This window comes from Tachysurus fulvidraco, chromosome 5 (assembly GCF_022655615.1).
Source record: "Tachysurus fulvidraco isolate hzauxx_2018 chromosome 5, HZAU_PFXX_2.0, whole genome shotgun sequence".
Taxonomy (NCBI): Eukaryota; Metazoa; Chordata; class Actinopteri; order Siluriformes; family Bagridae; genus Tachysurus; species Tachysurus fulvidraco.
This window is the reverse complement of record NC_062522.1, coordinates 24,317,772-24,344,727: the sequence shown is the minus strand read 5'-3', so window position 1 is coordinate 24,344,727 and position 26,956 is coordinate 24,317,772. Positions and strand designations below refer to the sequence as shown.

Here is a 26,956-nt window from a genome sequence, read left to right as displayed (position 1 = left end):
CACAGCTGAGCTGAAGGGCCGAGCGACTTCCACAGCCAAGCTGAAGGGCTGAGCGACATCCACAGCCGAGGTGAAATGCCGAACGCAACCCCTGACGCACCGCGGCCAGACCCACGTCTTGACAACTAAATTGTAGAGACAGGGAGGAGTAAACAAGGGCGGGGCAGACACGTGACACGGAACATAAACTAAGTATGTAACCTAGTGAACGTGTATTAATGTATTCAATTATAGAGATTTAAGCACTTATGTACGTCGCTCTTGATAAGGGCATCTGCCAAATGCTGTAAATGTAAATGTAAAAAAACAGAAGCACATGGCAAAATGTCCGGGTTGAGTCCTGTCACCTATCAAATAAATTAGCATGATCAATGGTATCAAAAGCTGCAATAAGATCAAGCAACACTAAAAAAGAGACACAACCCTGACCAGAGGCCAGTAACAGGTCATTTACAACTTTAGCTAGTGCTGTCTTTGTGCTATGATGAGGCTTGAATCCTGACTGATACATTTCATGAATATTATTCCTATGGAGGTATAAGCATAACTTTTTCTAGGATCTTGGAGATAAAGGGGACCCTGGGGTGTTGTGGATTCCATGTTTTGGTAATTAACTCAAGGAAATTGGATTCACATAAATAAAGTATAATTCATTTAAAAAAATTTGGTGTTTAATGACTTAAAATATGTGAATTAGATGTGACTGGAGAAAAACATACAGTATATGCACATGGACACTAATCACATAACACAGAGAAACTGCTCTTGTTTATTAAAAGCTCTGCTATTCATAGCCAAAATTCCTCACCCACTATTGCCCCCTCCCTGATGCCAAGTTGGAAAATACAGAATGATATTTTTAAAGAATGTCATACATATTATGTGCTCCTTATGTCATACTGTAGTACACTATGGATTATATTGCACATTGCATCATAATATATAAATAGGGTTTGTACACATTTTTACCAATAGTATTCCATACTTTTTCAATGACTCTTAGTTAGAGGTCTTCACGGGTTCACTTAGATCCGAAAACCCTAGGTCCAACCCGAGACCCGAGCGGGTTTGGGTCTAAAAGTTTCACGTATGCCTCGGACACAGGTCGGGTATAATAATAGCGCCATCGGGTCTCAGTTAATTTAAAATTAATGTGTTTTTACCCAACGGACCCGAGAAGATCCGAACTACTGTATCTCGCGTGTGTGCATTGACTCGAGTCCATTTCCAACCTCTCCTCTGTTTGCCAAGACTGCTTGCGACATCGTGTTGCTGGCGGTAAGCTAATTTTTGGCGAAACAGACCTGTCAATCACTTTTGAATCCACGCTGTAGCTGTTACTTTAGAGTCCTCGTCAGACAATGAATATGCTGAGGTAAAACATCCACGGTCATCATCGGTGTGTGCATTCGGGTCCAGTTGGGTTAAAAAAATTTTTTGGGTTTGTCTCGGGTCGGGTCTTTCTTAAAAAATATATATATGTGCACGTTGGTTTCGGGTAAAAAGTGATTCAGGTCACTTCGGGTCGGGTACATTTCTTTAGACCCAAGAAGACTTTGAAATGTCTATGTATAAATGTTAAAAAGAAGAAAAATTCATGTTTTATATTTTTACTAAAATAAATAACAATTCTTTGTAGTTTAGAATACAAACTAACCATTTATTTAACAGTTACATAAAATAATACATCAAACCCTGAGAACCCCTTAGAAATGGATTAACGTGAGTCCATGGAAAATAAATAAAAGTTTCCGTAAAAAAAAGTACATACTCTTAGTACGTACAGTAGTATAAGTAGGAGAAATGGGATACAGCAAGTGTTTTAATCAATCCACTGCCCTGCATCTGACAAAAATAAACACAAAGATTAGCTATTTTGAAACTATTTCAACATATTTAACATATGGCTCTAGATTATAAAATGGAAAATGAGGAAAAAATGTCATTTTATATTTCTGTGCATGTCTAATTAATGCAATGTATTGAATAACACATCATTAGGAATCACACAATCTACTGTATGATTATTTTATGTTTAATCAGTCTGTAAATGTCACCAGAGAGAAAAGGCAGAATGGGTTGTTCAGACTGATACACAGTGAGGAAAGGGTTGATTTCTCTCGCAATGCTGTTGAATATTCCCACTTTCACTGGGAGGAGAGGATCAGCACAGTGCAGTGCTCTTCAAATGACTTTACTTTTGGAATTGGGTAGTTCACCTCTCTCTACCATCTCGATGTATTGTTTGACATGTGGCCAGAGCCAATCCCCTTTCTGACACATTGACATTCTCAATACACAGGTGCATACAAAACATAGGCATGGGCACTTTACAAAAAGTTGCTGTCATTAAGTCTTCGTGACAGACAGGGCAACTATGGAACAGCCAATACAAAGTAGAGAGCAAGTGTGGATTTGCACCCTGAACGCATTGTGTAGTATGTGCAACTTACATGAACCGATGTTAGTAACTATCTAACATCAAATTTCATAACAGACACTTTGTTTCGATACATCTGCCAAAGTCAGTTTCTAAAAAAAGGAGCCAGTCCAAACGTACATCAATATCAGCACTTGCGTTCACCGCATGCACAGTACAGTACCTCTGCAATTAAGGGTTCGTTTCTGGATACGACACTCAAAATGGTCCCTTGTTTTACGGTGTATAAAAGGGAGGCACCGCAGCTGGGAGCGCTGAGACTACGCTGACAACGGATATTCCTCCTGAGCACCGTTTCAATAACATTTCACCAAATTTATGAGCTACAGCCCTAGAAGTATGTTTGTTTTATTTTTGTCCCTTGCATTTTGCACATTTCTTCTGGCCATATTTTTACTTCATTTCTGAATGTATAGTATATATGTGGTGGTAAGAGGGGAGGGGGTATGAAGGTGCTAGAACATTTATTACTAAAATACAAATAAAGATATATCAGTTTCAACTATGCCACCTTGGGAATTTCACCCAAAGAATTTGAAAGGGACACCTACAACTGGCATACACAAGTTCGTATCACCAATTAGAGTCAGAGACATAGGTAACGATACAAAGTTCTCTTTATTGACATCATTAAAACATTAAAATAAATAAAGAAACATTCTTCAGCCAAACAATCTACAGATCTCGTTCTTGAATGAATTGAGAGACAGGGACTAGAGCTTACCAGTATAGAAAGCAGATAAACAGACAACACTCATAGGTAAATCACCGTACTTCATTGTGTACACACATGCACCCAGTGAGATGGTCACTGCACGCTTGTGAGGAAATACCACCACCAAAAACCAGTCCTTCACCCCTAGTGCTCAGGCCCTGCCAAGATAGATATGGCATCAACCACAGTCACATTAAAGACTGAGTCAACTCAAAAAACAAAAGTATATAATTAAAATTTCACAACCAATAAATAGTTGCTCCAATAAATCAAATTTCCACAAAATACAAATTAAAATGTGAGAGGGAAAATAAATTTGTAGCCAAATTATATAAATCAAAACTAAATCCAACACAGTTGGATAAAAAGTAACTTAAGAAATCAAAATCCAAATTAACTGTTCAAACCCCAGAAGCAATACGAAATCAAGTGCAACTGAAGAACGGCAGCAAACCAAAGAATCAAATCAAAATTTCAAATGAAATACTTCAACAATAATATATTGTAAAACTAAAAAAACAGACAAAACAATATGGAACAACCACAAAAGGAAAATAACCAAAAGATAAACTTAGAAACAGGTTTGGAAACAGATCTGGAAACCGGATTGAAAACCCTTTTGGAAACAGGACAGCACTGCAGTCATACAAACGCGGAGCACGCCGACTGGAATAATTACAGGCCGTCACGACACCTATAAACAAAGTGAGACTGTTACTGTTAGACATGTTCTCCCATTCTAATGCATATGTGACTAAATACCTACCAATCGCAGATGTCAAGGTTTTATAGAAAGTCAATGGAATCTTTCATTAATGATATTGTTTTATGATATTGAATGTTAGGAAATTATATTTCTGGTTCCGTTGATTTGTTTTAGTCCTTGGTTAACGACCGCAGCTAATCCATGCTAGTTAACCATTAGTTTTTGACAGTTAAGAAAATGTTGGGTTACTTAACGTAATCCCCGGTTCTTTGATAACAGAGTGAGGTGTTTCACTATGGGAATCGCTTTGGGTGTGACCAACTACGGAAGCTCTTATGACACCACGTCTGTCTTTGACAGCCAGGTCGACCTGCGAGCAGACTCCGCCTTACCTATATCAGCCAGGTCGACCCCTGTCTATGTCATTAGAGATGACGAGATATCTTCCCGTCCAAGTGCAAGAAGGGAAGTGCTGGTGAAACACCTTACTCTGTTATCAAAGAACCGGGGATTACGTTAAGTAACCCAACGTTCTTTTTCTAACTTCGCTCGGTGTTTCACTATGGGAGATATAGACAGCTCCCGGATTGCACCCATATTACTGTTTCCAAACGGGTACAGTAGTACCGGCTCCCAGCACTGTGTGTGCTAATGACGGTTCCGAAACGTCTAGCCTATAGAATCGCACAAACGTATGCGGCGTTGCCCAACACGCCGCCGAGCAAATGTCCAGAACGGAAACTCCTCTGAGTAAGGCCCACGATGTGGCCATAACCCTAGTGGAATGGGCTCTCAAACCCGTAGGGGGCTGAAGACCCCTGCAACCATAAGCCACAGATATCGCCTCCACAATCCAGTGGGATAGCCGCTGTCGAGATAACGGCTTCCCTGTGTGAGGAGTAGCCCAAGACACAAACAGCTGGTCACAAGTTCTGAGACCAGCTGTCCTGTCCACACACGCCTGAAGAGCCCACACCGGGCATAATGCATGAAGTTTCTGCTCCCCCGGAGAAGAAAACGGTGGAGGATGAAAAGCCGCCAGTTCAGTAGACGGGCACCTATATGCTGACTCCAAAACCTTGGGCACAAAAGCAGGGTTAGGACGAAAAGAAACTTTAGTGAGCCCCGGAGCGAATTGTAAGCAAGACGGGCTAACCGACAAAGCATGTAGATCAATCACACGTTTGGCTGTCACCAAAGCCAGGAGCAGTGCTGTCTTAAGAGAGAGATACTTAAGACTCACCGCCTCTATCGGCTCAAAAGGATGTAGAGACAAGGCTTCTAAGACGATGGGCAGATCCCATAAAGGAACCATCCGCCTAGTCACCGGCCGTATGAGGCGCGCCCCCTTCATAAAACGACTTATTAAAGGGTGCTGACCTGCTGACTTGTCACTAAAACCTACATGGCAGGCTGAAATAGCTGCCAGGTACACCTTAATGGTGGAGATAGCCTTCCTTTTACCAAGCAGATCTTGGAGGAAGCATAATATATCCCTAACAGAGGACTGAAAAGGGATAGTCACTCTCCGCCCACATCATTCTTCAAAAACACGCCATTTATTGCTATAAAGAGCGCGGGTAGAGGACGCTCTCGCACTCTGTATAGTATGTATAACTGACGAGGGCAAGCCAGCCGCATTCAGATTCCACCTTTCACGGGCCATGCCCAGAGGGCTAACATGCCCGGATGAGGATGGTAAACCCCCCCCCCCCCGCCTGAGACAGGAGGTCCCTCCGTGGGGGGAGGGGCCACGGCTGCCCCGACAATAGTTGGACTATCTCCGCCACCCAATGTCGGGATGGCCAATGACAGACACTGCTCCCTCAATCTGGCTAAAGTGGGGGAGATTAAGCTCAGAGGGCGAAATGCATACAGAAGCATGTCTGGCCACCGATGGGCCAAAGCATCCACACCCAACGGTGCATTTGCCTCCACCAGAGAGAAATACAGAGGGCAAGGAGTGTTTTCTTGCGAGGCGAAGAGATCGACGGCAGCCTGACCGTACCTCTGCCATACTTGGTTCACCACCTGAGGATGGAGTTTCCACTCCCCGTAAAGGGGATTTCCCCTGGACAGTAAATCTGACCCAATGTTCAAGATCCCCGAAATGTGAGTCGCCCGGAGAGACAGAAGCTGTGTGTTGCTCCACACGATCAGCTTCGTCACCAACCGATGCAGCTGAAGGGAGCGTGTGCCCCCCTGACGGTTGATGTAAGCAACCACTGTGGTGTTGTCCGTTTTCACTAAAACATGCCGACCTCGAGGAAACTCAGAAAATGTTTCAGTGCCAGCCACACCGCCAATAGCTCCAAATAGTTTATATGTTCGTGCATCAGCTGTGGTGGCCACGTGCCGTTCACAGTTCTGCCCATTAGGGTTGCTCCCCAACCCTTTAAGGACACGTCCGTTGTCATAGTTACTCTCGATGACACCGCCCCTAAGGGAATCCCCGATCTGAGCGTCACAGGGCCTTTCCAGTGTCTGAGCCCTTTGACGCACGCATGATTGACTCTCACTGGTCGGCTGAGATGCCGGCGAGAGCACAGACGCAAGCGTGCGATCCAGCGCTGAAAATCCCTCATTTTGAGTAGCCCCAAATACACTACCGTGATCACCGAAGCCATAAGCCCCGGCATTCATAAGCACAGCCTGTACGGGACCACTCGTCCCCTCTGAAAACGAGTGAGACATGGTGTAAAAGACGCTATTCTCTCTTCCGTCAACGTGACTTCATACGAAAGGGAGTCCAAGTTGAGCCCTAAATACTCCGTATGTTGAGAGGGCACCAGCCGGCTCTTTATCATGTTTATCCTGAAACCCAGGTCTCTGAGGTGATTCAGGACAATCTCTGCGTCTTTTATGGCTTGCTCCCTTGACGACGAGCATATCAGATAATCGTGTATGTAAGACAATATCCTTATGCCCTTGTCCCTCAACGGGAACAGGGCTACCTCCACACATTTGGTAAAAACCCTCGGAGCTAACAACAGCCCGAACGGTATAGTTTGGAATTCATATGCTGTGCCCCGGTATGCAAACCTGAGGAATTTCCTGTGAGAGGGATAAATATCTATGTGGAAGTACGCGTCCGCCAAATCTATCATCACAAACCAATTGCTTGGACGAATCGATCGACACAGCACCTTGTGTGTCAGCATTTTGAATGAATACTTTCTGAGGTGCTTGTTTAATACACGCAGATCCAAAATGGGACGGAGGGCTGAGCCGCCTTTCTTTGGAACTACGAAATAACGGGAATAGAAGCCCTGGCGGCTTTCCTCCCAGTGTACCACTCTGATTGCCTGCTTGTGCAGGAGGGTTTCGATTTCGGTCGTCAACACACGAGCCGATTCTCCCTCGGCCACCGACATGTTCAGCCCGTTGAAACGAGGCAGTTTCATGGTAAATTGGAGTCTGTATTCCCGTGAAACTGTTGCTAAAACCCACGGATGAACCACGCATGTGCGCCAGCTGGCTATGCGGGTCGAGAGAAGGCCCCCGTACACTTCCGCCCCGCCATCGTCGCGCAGTGATGACGTCATCACATGCGCCGTGCGGGCTCCCACTGACAGGGAAGCGAGCACTGCCCCCAGCGGTGGGACTGGGGGAGCGCATTACATGTCTTTGCATTCTCCAGGGTTTTTTAAACATATCACCCTCGGCTGTTTGCCTGGCTGCGATAGTGCAACATTTATTGTCGTGTGTCTCGAACCCGGGGAGCATATCACCCTCAGCCCATGGCTTGGCTGCCATAATGCATGTTTTATTAACGATTCCCCTGTGTGTGTGAGTGCTTGGTGACACCGCACATGGCTCTGACCTCCCTCTGTTCGCTGAACTGGAGGAGAGTGAACATAATGAGCCCTTATCAAACTCAGAACAGAAGGGCTGAACTCCCGCCTTCTTCTCTTTGCTGGCGGAGAGAGAAGGACCGGGGAAAACCTGTGCGTCAGGTCGCACGCTTTTTCTTCCTTTCCTCGTGGTGGGGCGGACGATTCCTAGCAGCCGCGGCCGCAAAAGAATGCTTTCCCAGAGGTCCGGAGCCATCCGGATGCGGTCGCTGACGGACCTGTCCGCTGTGAGCAGGTCTCACAGCTCTCGCGGTCATCGGCCTCCCTCTCGATGCTGCGGCTGCTGCGAAGCCCTGCTGCGTCGGCTGAGAGGGTGGTCGCGCCGCCTGCTTGCATGGCAAACAGAGGTGAAAAGCCTCATCCTCCTGTTTTCTGAGGTGCTGGTTTCTCTCATTTTCTCGAGAGCGGGCCCGAATAAGCCCTTAGTCGGGTCATAAGGGGCATCCATCACCTCCGCTTTCTGAGCGTCGCCCAGGCCTGACAGATTTAACCACAGCGCTCTCTCACCTGACACGGCCAGGCCCATTACGTGGCCGCAGCCCTGAACCGCACCGCGTGAGGAGCGCAAAATCAGGTCGTTCACAACACAGATTTCGTCCCAGAGTGCCGGGTTCGGTACACCTGAGTCCAACTGCCGCCCCATCTCCTCCAAAATCTCCGCTTGATATGCTGACAGTAAATTCACAGCATTCAGCGAACATACATCTGCCCCGCGTATTTGTACATCCTCTGAAAGGCCGCGGCGGTCAAACGGTCCGTCTTACTCGGCAGTGAAAACTGCGATGAGGAGGAAACAGATTGGCGATTCGGATGGAGGTGATACGCCACCGAAGGCTCCACTGCTGGCGGTCCGGCCAACCCCAGCTCCTCCATGCCCTGAATCTCCAACATCGAGTGTCCCTTGGTGGGGAGCTTACTCTTAAAGGAGCTAGACCAATATCGAGACATCTCCTTCATGCACCGCAGGCAAGAGCTGTCTCGCTGCCGAATGGGTCGGCGGCAGCCTTTTCCCACCGTAAAGGTCTCTCACGGCACCTTCGGCAGCTTTGGCGGCTGGCCAGGCTAGGCCCAGCTTCGCCGCGGCCCGTTTGCACACTTCGTGCAGGCTGCTGTCAGCAGGGGGGGCCAAATCGGCCGTGCTAGGTGGTCTAGACTGTTGGACTGGGAAGGGGGAATTGTCTTCCTCCTCTTCGTCGTCCATGCCCAGATCGAGGAGGTCAGAGTTAGCATCGCCATCTGCGTGCTCGTCCCCCAGTTCATCATCCACCTGCATGAGCAGGCCATCGAACCGCGGAGGCATGTCCGGGGACTCGGCTTCCATCATGTCCACCCAGCTCTTGCTAGCTCACGGCAGATGGGCCATATCTGTCGAGGCAGCTTCAGACAGGCAAGGGTCCTGCTGGTTAGCCACCGACACTTTCAGCCTCCTTTCCGATTTTCACCGGCAATGACGCACAGTGAGCGCATGTCTGCGGGTCTGCTAGCGACGTCTGAACGTGCTTCGGGCCCATACACACTATGCACATAGGATGAGGGTCCCTGCCCGAGATGGTAGCTCCACATGATGATGGACAAGGACGGGATACAACCTCCTTAGTCTTCGACTCATGCCCTTTGGCGGGGGTAATTGCCGTCGACATAGCGCAGTCTAAAGACTCGTCACAACACGTTAGCCTCTTAGACTTTGGATTAAACCTCCGATAGGTCCGCCTTGACGCGTAGACCGAAGCAAATTAGATGCTTCCTACCGCTGTAAATAAACACGCAGCAAGAGGTAAGAATAGCTCGCCACGACGCAGACGCTATTCCAAATGTAGGGTTGTCACTCACCACAATCCCTCTACTGATGTTGCGTTCGGCGACGGAGTCCAATAATGGTCTGTCTATTGAATAGTTAAGCGAGATCAGCAAGTCGGGATGCACTGAGAGAGCTTGCTGCAGTCTCCCACGGGAAGAAAGCGCGAATGACATAGACAGGGGTCGACCTGGCTGATGTAGGTAAGGCGGAGTCTGGTCGCAGGTCGACCTGTCTGTCAAAGACAGACGTGGTGTCATAAGAGCTTCTGTAGTTGGTCACGCCCAAAGCGATTCCCATAGTGAAACACCGAGCGAAGTTAGAAAATGAACCGACAATGTTTGTAGATTCCGAAGCTCTTAATTAAAAATTTGGACGTTAAAAATTGACCCATGCTTTTTTGCTTAAAGGTGAAAGGACCCAACTTACAAATGTTTTCTAAGATTCCCTTATCTGACAAACATATTTTATTAGATTGTCCTGGACTTAACACAAGCAGAATGCTCTTTTATCAAGTTACTTAAGGACATATTTAATGACATTATGCCTGAAAAGGTTTTAGATTTTTTTTTATCGTATGTTAATTTAAAATAAAAAAATGTATAGTATGACTTGCTGTTTATATTTGTTTCGTTTTTATTGCATTTATATGATATTTGTGTTTTTGTAATTGAATTTTGCCATGAAAACAGCTTTTGATTGCTAACATGGTATTTAATAAAATAATCTGATTCTGAATCTGTTTGTAGATTCCCAAGTGATAAACAGAGACCTCAGTCATGGACAAGTTACAGGGACACTAAACACTTTTTTTTTTTTAATGGTTAATTCAGCTGACAGTCCTGGAAGAATGTCACCGGTTAGGTTGGCAGTTCAGCATCAAAGTCAAACTTTGTTTTTGTTTTTTTTTTGTTTATGTGACTTTATTACATACTTATTTAATGTGGCAAAAGTATTGCGGGAAAGGAATAAATACAAGATTGAACAGCACCTCAACTGGTATCTAACTTTCACATTATGTTCATCATGAATTTGTGATTGCTTCCACCTGCAAATTGCTTTGTGTATTATATTTAATAAAGCAATACAATTTAATTTACAATTTAAATGTTTAAATGAACATGTATAGTCACACCATTGTAGCAGTGTTGCATGCAGTAGGATATAAGGTAAGTAGTGATTGTTCATTTGAAGTTTACTAAATAGGTTTATTTAATAAACTTACACCTACAAGAACTCTGCATTATATTGTGAAAAAGTAGATTATCTTAATATCAAAACCTTAAATTTTCTCTGGACTTAATGGTATACATGTCTGACCTTTGGAACGAACCAAAAAAAACTAGAAATCGCATTCATGACGATTTATGGTGATTTTATTTATTTTTTTACCTACATTGACGCTAATGTATTAAGAGGAGAGGGTCCCCCGTACCAAGACGGCTTCTCAATTGACGCATTCGTTCCAATGTATTGCCCTATACAAGGAGATATCTAGTGTATATATCTATGCTCCTTACCGTCTCAAGCACTCACATCTAGTTCCGGGAAGTGACGGAAGCGCGTTAGTGACGCGGCAAGTAACCAAGTGACGCATCCCAGGTAACCGTGCCTGCTCCTGTTTTTATAGCTCCGTAGAGCTGCCAATAACCTGCACCGTGACGTAATCAGAGTCACTCCTCCTGCCACACACACACACACACACACACACACACACACACACACACACACACACACACACACACACACACCCATGTCCCCAATCTTCCCACTCATTTTATATATATATATATATATATATATACACACACGTATATATGTATATATATACATATATACGTGTGTATATATATATATATATATATATATATATATATATATATATATATATATATATATAAATATATATATATATATATATATATATATATATATATATACACACACGTATATATGTATATATATATACATATATACATATATACGTGTGTGTGTGTGTATATATATATATATATATATATATATATATATATATATATATATATATATATATATATATATATATAAAATGAGTGGGAAGATTGGGGACATAAATGCATAAATCTGCACACACGCAAACATTCCGCAAAATTACAGGCTTTTCAGAAATACCAAACTGAGTAAATTCTCATCCAAATAAATCAGGTCAGCTTCGCAGTCCTCAGTTGTGTTTAATGTGAGTGCAAACATGTTTTGGTGATTGTTTTTGTGTTTGTTATATCTACTTGTCAACAAAATAAGGAAATTTATTACCAATTTTTTAAAGCATTCTTTTACACTTTAAATACATGATAGGTCAAGAGTGCCCAATCTTACCAGTCAGTGAGGCTACAGGTTTTTCATTCCAGTCAATCAGGAACCTAACCCTAGTCTCTGGACAGCTCTGAAAATATAAACAGATAAAGTGTGGTTACTGTTTGGCAAAAATTTGCAGCCACACTGGTCAAATATAACTAGACAACCCTGTTTTAAGGCAAACAATTTTACTTTCAATCAGGTACATTTAAATTTCATATTGTTTCAGATTATTCATATTTTTATAAAGATCAAGTAAAAAAATTGTTTTGTTTTTATCGCCAAAAGGTATATAAAATAAAACAAAGGTTTTTCCTCCATATCATTGTGTATTTGCAGACTTAAACCACTAGAGGTCAAAATAAACTATTCCAGCTGTAACAACTATGCATGTATCAATGCTATACGTCACTGCATGCATCAGTACTTACACCACACTGCTACAGGACACAAGAGTATAAAACCCCCAAAAGCATGTGTCAGTTCTGCATCTGATTATCTTTACATCAGACTACATTTGAAAATGTATATATAGGCTTTATCTCTTACTAAACAACTTTGAATTATAGTAAAAGTATAATGTTGATAAAAGTTTGAACTTATTCTTAGCACTTTTTTTTAATTGCAGTATATAAATTGCTTGCTTGTAACATCAATATAGCTCACTCAACATTTGTTCATTTCATTTGCTTACAGTTTTATACAAATTACAGTGAGAATGAACATTAGCCGAGATACTTTTGAAGGTGCATTTATAAAGAATTTTATATCAGTTGGATTAGGTGTCATTATAACCTATATCAATGGCATGTTCATTTATGCTTTTTTTAGAAATCCAAAGTTCTACAGTGACCCAAGATATATTTTATATATTCACCTCGTTATCAATGACATAATGATGCTTTTCATGTCAGTTACTCTGCATGTTATGACTTACACTGTACCACTTGTCAATGTCACAGTCTGCTGCTTTCTGCTTCTGTTAGTCTCAACAACTTCAAACAACACTGCACTGAATCTGGCTGGAATGGCTATGGAACGATACGTTGCTATCTGCAAACCTCTGCATCATCCTCACATTTGTACAGTGAAAAGGACCTACATCTGCATCGGTTTGATATGGCTTTTTGCCCTTGTGCCTGCACTAACAGACATTGTCATTACTTTACTAAATCAACCCATCAGTTATTTTTGGAAATCAACCATGTGCTACAACAAGAGCATTTTTGAATCGAATGAGCACCTTATCAAAACAATCTTTACGCAGACATTGTATTTGTTAAGTGTGTGGATGACACTGGTTTTTACATACATCAAGGTTCTTCAGGCAGCTAATGCTGCAACTGTTGATCAGGTTATGGCCAGAAAAACTCGGAACACTATTCTGCTTCATGGCATTCAACTCCTCCTCTGCATGCTTGCTTATGTCACACCACTTATAAACTATATGTTTTTTGCCATGTTCCCTAATTATAAAAGTACATTTATGTTTATCACCTATCTATTGGCTAATGTATTTCCGAGACTACTAAGTCCTCTTATTTACGGAGTCCGAGATCAAAAAATGTTTAAATGTATTAAAACATATTTAACATTTGGTAGGTTTAGCACACAGGTTGGATCAGTGGGCAAGAAACCAAACTCTTAGCACATGTTTAAAGCAACCAAAAAATATACGTTTCTATACGTTTATCTTACTGCTGAGGTAAGAAATACAGTTTGTCTTGTTAATGTTTGCTGTTGGCATAAATTATAGCACCTTAAAAGTATAACTAGTAACTATTATTCTTCCTAATAAATATGTTTTTTGGATGTGAGGTTATGTTTTTATTGTCGTGTAGGGATAGTACTGAAAAGAGCATTATATATGGAAACATACTGGGCCAAGAAGTGCTTATGGAAAAACCTCAAACTGTATAGGGTATTTTTATTTTTTTTATAATTAAATTAATTATGAGAGATTTTATCCAAATACGATTTCTAACTTTGTCCATGTTGTAACAGGGAACAAAAAACCTCAAACAAACCTCCCTCCTTTTAAAAAAGGTTTGCTCCATGTCTCGGTCAAAGAGTGAAACAATACAGAATTAAATGAGGTATAAACAAATCTTTATTGAATGGAATATTTTAAATAGCATTTTGAGTTGAATATTAGCAAGTGAATTTAAATGTAATTCCTGATATTCCTCTTAATATTTAAATTTTAAGTATTGAAAACTGAATTGTTGATATCAAAAATCCATATCATGTGAATGTATAAAAGCTAAAATGGCTTGCCATACCGTATCACTGTGTTTTATATTATGCATGAGAGCAATACTTGATCCCTGATGGTTATTATTTACTGAGGGATGTGCATTCTTATTGACCTGGCATTATGCCCATTCCAATGTAAATCCATTGGTTTCCATATTGCATTAACGTTGTTGTAACCTTGATTGAGAGACTATAAACGTTGTCATTTAGGAGTGATTTCACGCTCCTTTTTGTACTGGTCCCCAAACAGATGTTGCTGCTGGAAAGCGGGCATGTCCTTTCGTGCCCGATTGCACGAGCATATGAACGCATGTTCACGCGCGGCGTGGTTATCGAGCTGCCGTTTATAAACACCGTTGCCCTTCGCCGTTTTTTCACACGAATGTTCACGCACAGCTAATTTAGCTATTCAGATAGAGACTAGAGACAGAATCACATCACATGACAATATGAAGTGGAGCTATCCATCTGTCTTTTGTTGCTTATAATAAAGTTCTTTACTATTATTTGCTCTTGCTGATATCAAACTTGAAGAGAACACAAGTTGACCTGATTGCTGTCCTCGCATTTCACTCTCATTTTGTTTCTTTTTTCTCTTTTCATGGCCACAATGGTAATGCAAAGTGCTTTACATAAAGAAAGTAAAACTATCATAAAAAACAATCACAACAATAAAAACAAGGAATTAAAAAAGGTCTAAAATTTTATTTAAAATTAATTAAGACACTTAAGAACAGAATATAAATTGATTATACAAAAAAAGGTCAATTCGGACGTAGCACAGTGCTCATTTAGTAAATACACAGCTAAACAATATGCTAATTGTGGCCGTTAATGTTAAATTAACATTATGCCAAGTCGTCCCAAATAAAACAATGCATGGGAAACGGCTTTCGCCTGTTAGTTGCAGTGCACTATGCAACAAGCTATTGTAAACAAGCTAACGTTAACTAGAGAAGTAATATTTTAATCGCTAATATAGCAGATCGGTAATCAGCATTTTTTTCGCAACTAATTTATGAATGAGTCTGCATCAACTACATCAAAGAGAATCGCTTTATTTAAAGTGAATAAAATCTCCTACTTAATGGAGTTCAACATTAATTGAGCCACAGCCGCACACCTGACTGGTGTGTGCAGAGTAGGTGAGATGAACTGAAAAAATGCATTTTTGCGGGTTTCTTTCTACTTACACAATTATTTAGGTATACATGCATATATTTTTCACATTAGAGTGTGCGATATTTTTTGAAATTTTTATTTTGAGAGGACAATCCTCGGATGGGGGGGACAACCCTCGGAATGGGGGAGGGGAACACCCCCCCGGGATTTACGCCCATGGGCTTAATATAATCAGACAGTTGGCAGCACCCATTGACTTTCACAGTAGGAAAAAATATAGACTATGAAAGTCAATGGGTGCTGCCAACTGTCTGATTACCAACATTTTTCAAAATATCATATTTTGTGTTAAACAGAAGAAAGAAACTCATACAGTTTTGGAACAAATTGAGGGTGAGGAAATAACACAATTTTCATTTTTGGGTGAACTATACCTTTAAGAGCTACATTTAGCCTTAAATGATATATGAATATGGGACCTGGAGCACAGGTTTTATCGGCTGTCAATTTTCAATGTACATTTAAGAGTGAACAATAAACATTTGTTCATTTCTATCACCAACACTCTTTCATTGCAGAATATTATGAACTGAATGAACTGGTAGTTTACAAAGCTTTCCAAATACATTTGTACTCGGGCTGTGGGTGAAATGTCACCCGAAGCTGCTGTAGCATTAGGCGCAGGCTTCCGAAAACACTCAGAGTGTAGTTTGAGTCTGCTTTTGTTTCATATCTTCTTTTACATTAGTTAGTTAATTTCAAATTTGCGCCAAAAAAGACAGTCAAGCAACTGATTTTCCTCCTTGGTAAGTGACATCAGATCAGGTCACAGGCCACGGAAGCCCCAATAATCCGAAAACATTAACTTAAGTAAAGTTGGCCTCATATTCACAAATTCGATTTTCCAGAGTCAATGGCACCTGAACTAAAGGTTGTTACTACACAAATAACACCTCATTTTTATCGTAGTAATGTAGAGAGACAGCTACAACCAAATTTTTCTCAAAATCGGATTTCCTCCGCGGTGGACACAATACACAAGTCTCTATGTGCAGACGACCGAGAAACAGATTCCAAGAGACCGTCTGCAAAGTGCAAAAGATATATGCGACTATAAAAACAGTCAATAACTTTACTGTACTACACTGTAAGGTCACCAAACTCATAACACACAACACTTATGTCCTGATAGTTATACTACAACACTTATTTTGGGGAAATGTCTTTTTGTTGATTTTTTTATGATTTTCCATAATTAAAAAAAAATCAATAGCTTTACTGTAATACACTGTACTGTCATCAAACTCAGATCACACATCACTGATGTCCTAATTGATGTACTAAAACACTTATTTTGTGGAAATGTCTTTTTGTTGATTTTTTATGATTTTTAATACATTTAAAAAATCAATAGCTTTACTGTACTACAGTGTACTGTCACCAAACACCCTTTAGTTCAGGAGCTATTGACTCGGGAAACTTGAATCTGTGAATATAAGGCCAACTTTAGTTAAGTAAAACGTTAGTGATTCGCAATCGCGACCACAGTCTGTGTTCGCAACACAGAGCGGGGTGAATTTATGAATGAAAGTTCTGTCACAAAACAATATTGTTAGGTATCCTCACGCTTTTTAAGTGGGTATACGGAAATCCTTGGCCTTTCATAGTGTGTATACTGCTTATACCTGCGTATCACGTAGACTACACCAGTGGTTTACACTCTGTGTTTCACTGGATATGTGAATACTGTGTGACTACTGAGGCTAGGCATAATGCTTACTGTAAACTACATTGACACAAACATCCATAAATATTGTTAGATCAGTTTTCCCGATGCACAAAGAGTAAGGTAACAAAATCACTGCAGTTATACGATATCTATTTGTAGTAGGGAAGCCAGATTTCATTCATCATTTACACACCTGTTTAAAATGGAAATGAATATGCAAAGACAAACGGCATCTCATTATACAATACCTGGATTTAATCGTTATTAATGGGTTATTGAATGACACTTATTTTCTATGTATTGATTGAAAATATCAGTTTATATTTCACATTACTAGTGCTATCTAGTCTTAAAAACAGTTAAATAAAATGACTTCTTAAAATGTTTTGTTCTGTTTTATGAGTGATTGTATTATCCTCTGTTTGTAATAACTATAGATTTTTATACTTATACATAGAATTATACAGTTCTGTGCAGTGACCTGACACTGAGGTACTACAGCAAATAGAAAGAGGAAAAAAAAACAAAAACGTGCCGGTCTGCTGCTCTGAGACACGTGCTTTGTGCGAGACGCTCAGTTTTCAAGAGGGCGTCGTTTGCGGCGAAAATCCTCGTCTCTTTTTCCGTCAGAGGTGGAAGCGGAGCACATAAAAAGCCTATATTGAGAAACTTGTTTATCGAATACGGAACATGTCGTGGGAAAAAGAAATGAAACATACAAGCAGAACGTGAGTTCACGTGTTTCTGCATGTTTTCAGGTGAGTTATGGCACTTTTCGATAAAAAAAATCTAATATATATATATATATGTAGGTGATTCGGATTGTTAAACCGTTGTTGTTTTATTAGAATGTGGTTAAAAAAAAACAAACAAACAAAAAACAAAACACTATTTTATATACAATTGGTATATAATGTTTTATCTGTGAAAATGGCAGCCAGAAGCTACTCTCTTTAAATATAGATTACTGTAAGTTCATCCTTAAGTGCCTAAAGTGCCTAGGAGCAGTTCTCCAGAGAAGAGTGCACTGTAATATTTAAGCTCTGTAAATTAGGCTAAAACTCTGCAGCTGTCTGCTAACATTTAAGAGGATAATGCACCGCTTGTATAGTTTTGGAGTGTGCAGGTATATTATACATAACAGCAGCCTGTAGTCTAGTGCTATCAAATCAATTAGTCAAGCAATTAGTGTATTAGCCATTCACGCAGTAGACTTCAAGCATCTGTAATATAGTTAGAAGGCATACTTAAGCAAAACTGAGATTAGATACAAAATGCCAGATTTTAATCAATCTCTCTCTCTCTCTCTCTCTCTCTCTCTCTCTCTCTCTCTCTCTCTCTCTCTCTCTCTCTCTATCTATCTATCTATCTATCTATCTATGTATCTGTCTATCTATTCCTCCTATTACAGAAGTGTACCAATTAAACTAGGTACCTCAGTCTTTGTACAGGCAGGAACCCATATACTGTAACTGTAGCCAGTGTTTAGTTAATGTATTAATCCAATAGCACCAACATTAAATTGTTTAGAGTAACATTTTTGAATTTCAAGTTCTTAAATATTGGTTTTCTATTGATTAGCTTTGATTGTTTCTTTGACACTCCTATTTAAATTAATTTAGTGGTTAAATAGCTATAGCGGAAAAATAATTTTATTCAGAGGTGAGGAAGCAAGAACGTCTAACAAAATGATGAAAAGCAAAAGTGTGAACAAAGAAAGAATATGCTCATGATCCATGACTGTATCTGGAGCTGACTCACAAATCCTTATTTGTTATTTAACTAATGATGTTAGCAAGAGAATAAATTCAAAAGTCAACAGAAACAGTTTACAGAGAAAGTCAGCCAATCAATTTTGGAGAAACTGTATTATGCATTTATGATGCTTTTTCAGACACGGCATTGTTGTGTTGGCACTGCGTTAGGGAACAAAAATGTAACTGATTGATGATGTCATTCAGTCATTGTTCATCATTTATTAATCTTTTTATCCCCAAGCCAAGTCTTTGTTGTATAGCAAAAACTAAAGAATTGTCTTTGCTGTTCCAATACTTTCAGAGTGTACTGTACTTAGTAAAATAGGCAGTAAAATGCATGTTGAAAATATAATGGTAAAGAAGGATTCAGTAATTTATAATCACTTTAAAAAAGAAAAACTCACTGTGCTACTTTTCGTGCTACCTTTATATGTTCCTGCTCACCAATAAATCAGCAGTCAGTTTTTTGGCAATGGCAGGCAGATGTTCTTAATTGATTTTAATTGATCATTAGTGAAAATTTACCATCATTTGAATAGACAATATGAATGAATACCTTTCACTCAAGTGAGCAATATCATTCCTTCTTCTAACCAACATTTTTCATCCTTTCTTTCATATTCAGTAAGCACTTATCTTGCTCAAGGTCAGGATCTGGAGCCAGACCTCTGGGCACTCACACACACAATCAAACAAAAGCAGCAACATTATTTGCAAAGTGCCTTCCTGTGTCACTTATTGAAATGTTTGTGAACTGACACTTTCTTTTCAAACTGATTGGACAATTGCATCATATATAATTTTACATTACTCTATATATCTATATACATCTGTATAGCTTAATGCACCATAATTCCTTGTCATTATTCTAGAGTTTAGTTCTTGATATAGTTTTTTTAGGCATAAGTCAAAAGGAGACTTTTATCATAAAAATTTATCATAATTAATCTCTAAAAACTTTCCCACTGTTCCAGAGTCCTAGAAAGCTTCATTTCTATCTCTTTTACTTGTTAGGGATGTTAGAGGTTGTGATATTAATTTTTAGTTAAAGTTTAGTTTTTGTGCTTGTGTAGTCTACAGTATCACTGACCAATGAACATTAACAAACTTACATGACTTACACAGAGTAAGTCAAGAAACCATAACTTTAAATGGTCATTTTACTAAATGTACTAATAACAAGTTGTTGTTTATGTATTCACAGACAAACACAATATGGAGAACAAGAACCTTCCTGATTGTGATCAGGATCCAGATGACCACCTGGTTAACGTCAACGTGGGTGGTCTAAAGCACAGTTTCTCTTCTAGCACTCTACTGAGGTTTCCAAACACACGGCTATGTCGTCTTCTGTCCTGTGACTCTGTGGAAGCCATTTTGCAGGTTTGCGATGACTATGACCTTCAGGAGAAGGAATTTTACTTTGACAGAAACCCTAATCTCTTTCCTTATGTCTTCCATTTCTATCACACTGGAAAATTGCACATCATGGAGGAACTATGCATATTTTCTTTCTGCCAGGAGATTGAGTACTGGGGCATAAACGAGTTTTTCTTGGATAGTTGCTGCAATTATCTTTATCATGATCGCAGGTTAGAGAACCGTCACAAGTCCTGGGATGAGGAAAGTGATGTAAGCAGTGTAGACACTACTGTGGATGAGATATCTGACCTTAACAAGGATATTCAACATTTTCAGGACATGCGTTTTGGTAATATACGCAAGTGCCTGTGGTTAACCTTGGAAAACCCAGGATATTCCATTCCAAGCAAGCTCTTCAGCTTGGTTTCGATCATTGTTGTGCTAATGTCAATTGCTACCATGTGCATCAACAGCATCCCAGAGTACCAGATTTTTGACGATAGTGGTCAGCTAATTGAGGATCCAACCATGCAAGCTTTGGAGATTTTTTGCATCTGCTGGTTCACTTTTGAAGTAGTAACACGCATGATCCTTGCACCAAACCGTCGGAAGTTTTTCATTCATCCTTTAAACATGATTGATATTGTTTCTGTGGTACCTATCTATATCACACTTTTTTTTGACCTGCTTGCTGGTAGTGAATCAGAGCTGGAAAACATTGGAAAAATAGTTCAGGTTTTTAGGCTCATGAGGATCTTCAGGGTTCTGAAATTGGCCAGACACTCAACAGGCCTGAGATCATTAGGTGCTACATTACGGGTAAGATAACACTGGTAGTAAATTACTAAATGCAGAATAAAATGACAATCAGCTGGAAAGGATTTGGCATAGATATCTAACTATTTTATATTTAGTATGTCAGTATATACACCCAGTTTATTAGGTACATGTATTTTGTATCTGGTGACAGGCCATTTGATAAGGTAAATCTAACTGAATAGACTTGTATACTGTATTGTTTCCCATGAGTTTTTTTTTTTGTTTGTTTGTTTGTTTGTTTGTTTTGGGGGGGGTTCAGAAAAACCTACCATTTTGATTTTTGTTGTTGTTGTACTTATACAGTAACAGTAATGTCATGCAAAAGTTATATTTAATGTGATGTTAATTATTTAATAAAATATTTCACAATGTCATACAGTTCACCTTCATCCCTGCTTCATGGTTATCCTTTTAGCACAGTTACAGAGAGGTGGGCATCCTTCTACTGTACCTGGCTGTAGGCGTATCTGTCTTCTCTGGCGTGGCTTACACTGCAGAGTATGAAGAGGATGTCGGTTTGGACACCATTCCTGCTTGCTGGTGGTGGGGTACAGTAAGCATGACCACTGTTGGCTATGGGGATGTTGTTCCTGTCACTGTGGCAGGAAAGTTAGCAGCTTCTGGGTGTATCTTGGGTGGCACTTTAGTAGTGGCCTTACCCATTACCATCATCTTCAACAAGTTCTCGCATTTCTACCGCAAACAGAAGGCTTTGGAGGCTTCTGTGAGAAATAACAACAAGAAGGGACGTACACAAGTGAAGGAAGAAGGATCTGAAGGTGATAGCCAGTGTTTGGAGGATGAGGAAAAGGAAGCAGAACAAGATGGGGAGAATGAAGGAGGGATAGTAAATTACAGTTTTGTACATAATCTTTCAGCATCTTCTACACAATGTGTGATGAATGATACATTTTCAAGGGGTAAAGAACTTTATCATCTCTGAGACATTTATCCATTATCTACAGTAGTACAAAAAATATGTAGATATATAACCCTCGGTTCATACCCTTAATTATACTTGAGCATATATAATTCCCCTTATGTAAATATGTTTTTGTATGTATATTCAGTTGAGTTTAATTTTATTTTGTATAGAGTTCTTACCAATGGACATTAACACAAAGCAGTTTTACAGAAATATATAAATTCCAGATATAAATTAATAATGCATAGATTTATCCCTATATGTGGGCTAATCAAGAATTGTATGTACAATTGGAATGCTACTTTTTATTTTTTAATTACTTATTTATTATTATTATTATTATTATTATTATTATTATTATTATTATTATTATTTAATTAGAATTTCTCTCTGAATATTTATTGAGTTTCACAAATACACTATATGACAAGCATACAATATTGACCTGACATTTTTAATAATAATAATAATAATAATAATAATAATAATAATAATAATAATAATAATAATAAATAAACAAATGAACAAACAAATAAATAAATAAAATCTTAAGCAAAGAATTTTTACATGAATGTGTGGGAAAGACTTAAAAGCAAGTCAGACCAGTGTCAAACCTTCCCAACTTTGACACAAGCATGTCCATACATACATACTTGTTAAAAAAAGTACACATTTTTAGGTTTAGAATCTCTCCAGATGTATTAGTATAGTTTTCAATATAGTATATATATATATATGTAGAAAAATACATACATTTTCAATATAGTATATAGGTGATGGTAATATAATATTAAATGCTGAGAGAAAAAAAAGCTTAATGCTTGTGAAGAGGGTTCTGTTTCCAGACAAAGGGCCCAAAAAGCTTTAAACCTACCCTATATACATTAGTATTTAAACTTTATGGCCAAAAGTATGTAGAATCCAGACCATGCCAATCCAAAGTTGGATTCCCCAATCCCTTATACTATTATATATTAGCCTCCACTTTTCTGGAAGGATATCCACTAGATTTTTGAGCATGGATGTGGAGATTTTTGCTCAGTCAGCTAAAAGCGCATTATTGAGGCCAGGCACTGATGTCAGGTAAAAATCCTATTTGTGCATTCCATGCTCCTTTTAATCCATAAGGTCAGCGAATTTCCCCAAAACATTTAAATTAGCAGATGCAATATTATCTCTATGCAGGCTATGCAATATTACCTCTAGGTAAGAGTGAATTATCCTGCTTTGCACTCAGTGGTACAGGGCTTGGCTCTGGATCCACTATGACCCTGATTTTCTTTAGATGTCACTTAATATTGGCAAAGGACATCTTTAGTGTTGTGTGATAATGCAATTTTGTCATCTCTACATAATACTACAGTACCTTGCCATTATATCCATTTAGACGAACACAGATTATATTATATTACCAGAACTAACAAACATTATTTTTCTTTTACGTCTGCATGGTAGTAAGGGAAGAGCCAATAAACATAATAAATAATGATAAATAAAGCCTTTTGTAGTATCTGATACCTCTGCATCGCATATGCACCTGTGGTGTTCTTGCTATCTGGAAACAGTAAATGGAGAATGTTGTTTTCATTAATATTAGACAAATCTATTAATGCATGTTTAATTTTGATATTATTACATATATAGACACATGCATAATTATCATAATTTAATTTGTTGTGCCACCAAATAATCATATTCATCACAATCATATCAAATTGTAACCAAAAACTTTGAGATGTTGACCAAAAAAGTATAAACAGGTCTACAATGAAGTGTTAAGTTTAACACATTTAACTAACAATAAATGTTTCTAAACAGAAACAACGGATTATATTAACTTTCTCTAATATAAAAAATATTACACAATAACCTACAACCAAACAATAATGATTAGAAAATGAATTCCTTTTTACTACTACTACTACTAGTACTACTAATACAGTAATATAACAACAACAACAACAATAATAATAATGATAAGAAGAAGAAGAAAAATTATTATTATTACTATTATTATTGTTGTTGTTGTTGTTGTTGTTGTGTTTAAGCATTGATATGTTTGTGCTTAGAAAGCATGCATAATAAATAAGCTCATTAAATTAAAATGTCATGGAAATGTTAATTTATTTCCGTAATTCAACTTAAATAGTGAAACTCATGCATTATATAAATTCAGTACACACAGACTGAAGTAGTTTAGGTTCTTATAATTGTGATTATTTTGGCTCACATTTAACAAAAACCCACCAATTCACTATCTCAACAAATTAGAATATTTCATAAGACCAATAAAATAACATTTTTGTGAATTGTTGACTTTCTGTATATGTACTCAATACTTGGTAGGGGCTCCTTTTGCTTTAATTACTGCCTCAATTCGGTATGGCATTTAGGTGATCAGCCTGTGGCACTGCTGAGGTGGTATGGAAGCCTAGGTTTCTTTGACAGTGTCCCTCAGCTCATCTGCATTTTTTGGTCCCTTGTTTCTCATTTCCCTTTTGACAATACCCCATAGATTCTCTATTGGGTTCAGGTCTGGTGAGTTTGCTGGCAAGTGAAGCACAACAACACCATGGTCATTTAACCAACTTTTGGTGCTTTTGGCAGTGTGGTCAGGTGACAAATCCTGCTGGGAAATGAAATCAGCATCTATAAAAAGCTGGTGAGCAGAAGAAAGCATGAAGTGCTCTAAAATGTCTTGGTACAGTAAATGGGTGCAGTGACTTTGGTTTTCACAGACTGTCGAAACTTAACACTGGACTTTTCCACCCTTCTTCCAGACTCTAGGACCTTGGTTTCCAAATGAAATTCAAAACTTGCTCTCATCTGAAAAGAGGACTTTGGACAACTGGGCAACAGTCCAGTTCTTCTTCTCCTTAGCCCAGCTAAGATGCCTCTGACATTGTCTGTGGTTCAGGAGTGGCTTAAGAGGAATACGACAACTGCAGCCAAATTCTTTGATACGTATGTGTGTGGTGGCTCTTGATGCCTTGACCCCAGCCTCAGTCCATTCTTTGTGAAGTTCACCCAAATTCTTGAATTGGTTTTGCTTGACAAGCCTCTCAAGGCTGTGCATCGGTTGATTGTGCATCTTTTTTCTTCCACACTTTTTCCTTCCACTCAACTTTCTGTTAACATGCTGGGATACCACACTCTGTGAACAGAAAGCTTTTTTGGCAGTGAATGTTTGTGGCTTACCCTCCTTGTGAAGGATGTCAATGATTGTCTTCTGGACAGCTGTCAGATCAGCAGCCTTTCCCATGATTGTGTAGCCTAGTGAACCAAAATGAGAGACTATTTTGATGGCTCAGCAAACATTTGCAGGTGTTTTGAGTTGATTAGCCGATTGGCATATTACAATATTCAATTTTTTTTAGTTTTTTTTTTTAATGTGAGACAAAATCATCACAATTAAAAGTACCAAAAACTACTTCAGTCTGTATGTACTGAATTTATATAATACACGAGTTTCATTATTTGAGTTGAATTTCTAAAATAAATGAACTTTTCCACAACATTGTAATTTATTGAGATGCACCTGTATAGCATGGACTTCTTTTGGTTCGTACTACAATAATGGGTTGTGTTGATCGAGTTACAGTTATGTAAGTTTCACAGGGAGTGACTTGGGAAGGCAATTTAAGAATCAAGCATGTAATGCTATGACATCACACCCCAATAACAGTTGAGTACATTATTTATACCTCAGCAAGTTCAAATTATTTAATCAGAAGTTCTATTTATTTATTTATTTATTTATTTATTTATTTATTTATTTATTTATTTATTTATTGTAATTTAATTTATTAATGATTAATTTTAGGTTTTAAAAACAGGTTAAAAAGATATTTGGTACTATTTATAATGATAATTGCTAATATGTTTTCTCTAAGGATACATATATTTAACATTTTTTGGATGGGTATTTTTAACAGGCAGTTTGTTTTCCAACACAGAAATTAGTTATAAGTTAGAAGCACCAGAATAAATTAAAAGCATTTACATTTAAGTTATTGCAGCCATATACATTTGTTCACTCATCAGCCTTTTTTTTTGCTTTAGACAAAAGTACGTTTTGTCATGCTACAGAGACAACTTGACTTAAGTCCTGTTTGATAATAGTTTTAATTAAGTGGCAGCATTAAAAATCACAATTTGGCATTTAATTGCTGTTGGCAAATTGCTGTGGTACAGGAGGAATACTACCCCTGACCATGCTAAATTTGGAAGTTCCACCAATTTTTTTATTTCTTAAACCACATTATTATTGGTATGTATGTATTATTATTATTATTATTATTATTATTATTATTATTATTATTATTATTATTATTATTATTATTCAGTCCATTTTTGCCATGGGTTGTAAGTTTTTTTGTGTCACTTTACTGACATTGTAACTGGACTTGTTGAAAAAACAATTTATTTAGAAATATTTCTCTAAAAATTTAGCAATATACTTTGCATGACTGCCAGTTGTAACAATCTGTCTAGATGTCAATTTGAATATTGTATTGAATATTCTCAAAATGTACACGACTTCATATGATTCTTTGTTCCTTTGCGTTTTAAAGTTGTGTTGTAATAACAAAAGCCTCATACATTTATCTGTTCATCTATCACCCAATGTAACAGAGCAGCAAATGAAAAGACACTAATGGGTAGAAACAATATGCACACTAAAGAGAGTAACACTAGCCACAAGCTGGTAAATGTCAGCATGTTCGCTAAAGCATTTAGAGCAGTTGAATTCAACTAAATATAAGATTTCTGGCACTGCAAATTCAGCAGGATGTATATTGGGAGGGGTGTGCATCATTATGTCCAACATAAATGGTGTGGTTTAACAGGTTTCCACTTGTCATTTATATGCACACTCAAGAACAAACAAGCAAAGCAAATTATGTTTATATATATATATATATATATGTATGTATGTTTTTGATATAGATGCATTATCTTTTATCTGTTCAATAACAATCACTTACATGTAAAATCCTAGTTATAGTGTTACTGATACACAATGCATTTTACATTTTTTTTTACCCAAATTTTTTAAGTATGCTCTATGCAACATTTCTGTTCAATATATGCTTTATGGATTATGTTCTATGCAACATTTATGCTTCAAGCCAAAAAAAA

The 26,956-nt window shown here is 38.6% G+C and overlaps 2 protein-coding genes and 1 long non-coding RNA gene across 3 annotated transcripts; 2 read left to right on the top strand and 1 right to left on the bottom strand.

Annotated features, from left to right (window-relative positions):
* Positions 1-3,039: 3,039 nt before the first annotated feature.
* LOC125141150 lies at positions 3,040-11,175 on the bottom strand. Its single transcript, XR_007140504.1, has 2 exons — positions 11,031-11,175; positions 3,040-3,849 (listed from the first exon to the last, which is right to left on the bottom strand). It is a non-coding gene; the product is annotated as an uncharacterized LOC125141150 (long non-coding RNA).
* Positions 11,176-12,562: 1,387 nt separating this feature from the next.
* Positions 12,563-13,504, top strand: LOC113642708 (odorant receptor 131-2-like). The gene has a single exon (XM_027146322.2). It carries the CDS (start codon positions 12,563-12,565, stop codon positions 13,490-13,492), a length of 930 nt encoding a protein of 309 aa, XP_027002123.2. The 3' UTR covers positions 13,493-13,504.
* A 3,958-nt stretch (positions 13,505-17,462) lies between these two features.
* si:dkey-43k4.5 (potassium voltage-gated channel subfamily S member 2) lies at positions 17,463-22,109 on the top strand. Its single transcript, XM_027146411.2, has 3 exons — positions 17,463-17,709; positions 19,913-20,889; positions 21,305-22,109. Exons 1-3 carry the CDS (start codon positions 17,700-17,702, stop codon positions 21,830-21,832), a joined length of 1,515 nt encoding a protein of 504 aa, XP_027002212.2. The 5' UTR covers positions 17,463-17,699; the 3' UTR covers positions 21,833-22,109.
* Positions 22,110-26,956: the final 4,847 nt, after the last annotated feature.

Bases quoted from the DNA above. Each gene is read 5' to 3' on its own strand.
- LOC113642708 (XM_027146322.2), top strand. From the start codon at position 12,563: ATGAACATTAGCCGAGATACTTTTGAAGGTGCATTTATAAAGAATTTT.
- si:dkey-43k4.5 (XM_027146411.2), top strand. The intron at 20,890-21,304 runs GTAAGATAACAC...TTATCCTTTTAG, and splicing joins CATTAGGTGCTACATTACGG to CACAGTTACAGAGAGGTGGG.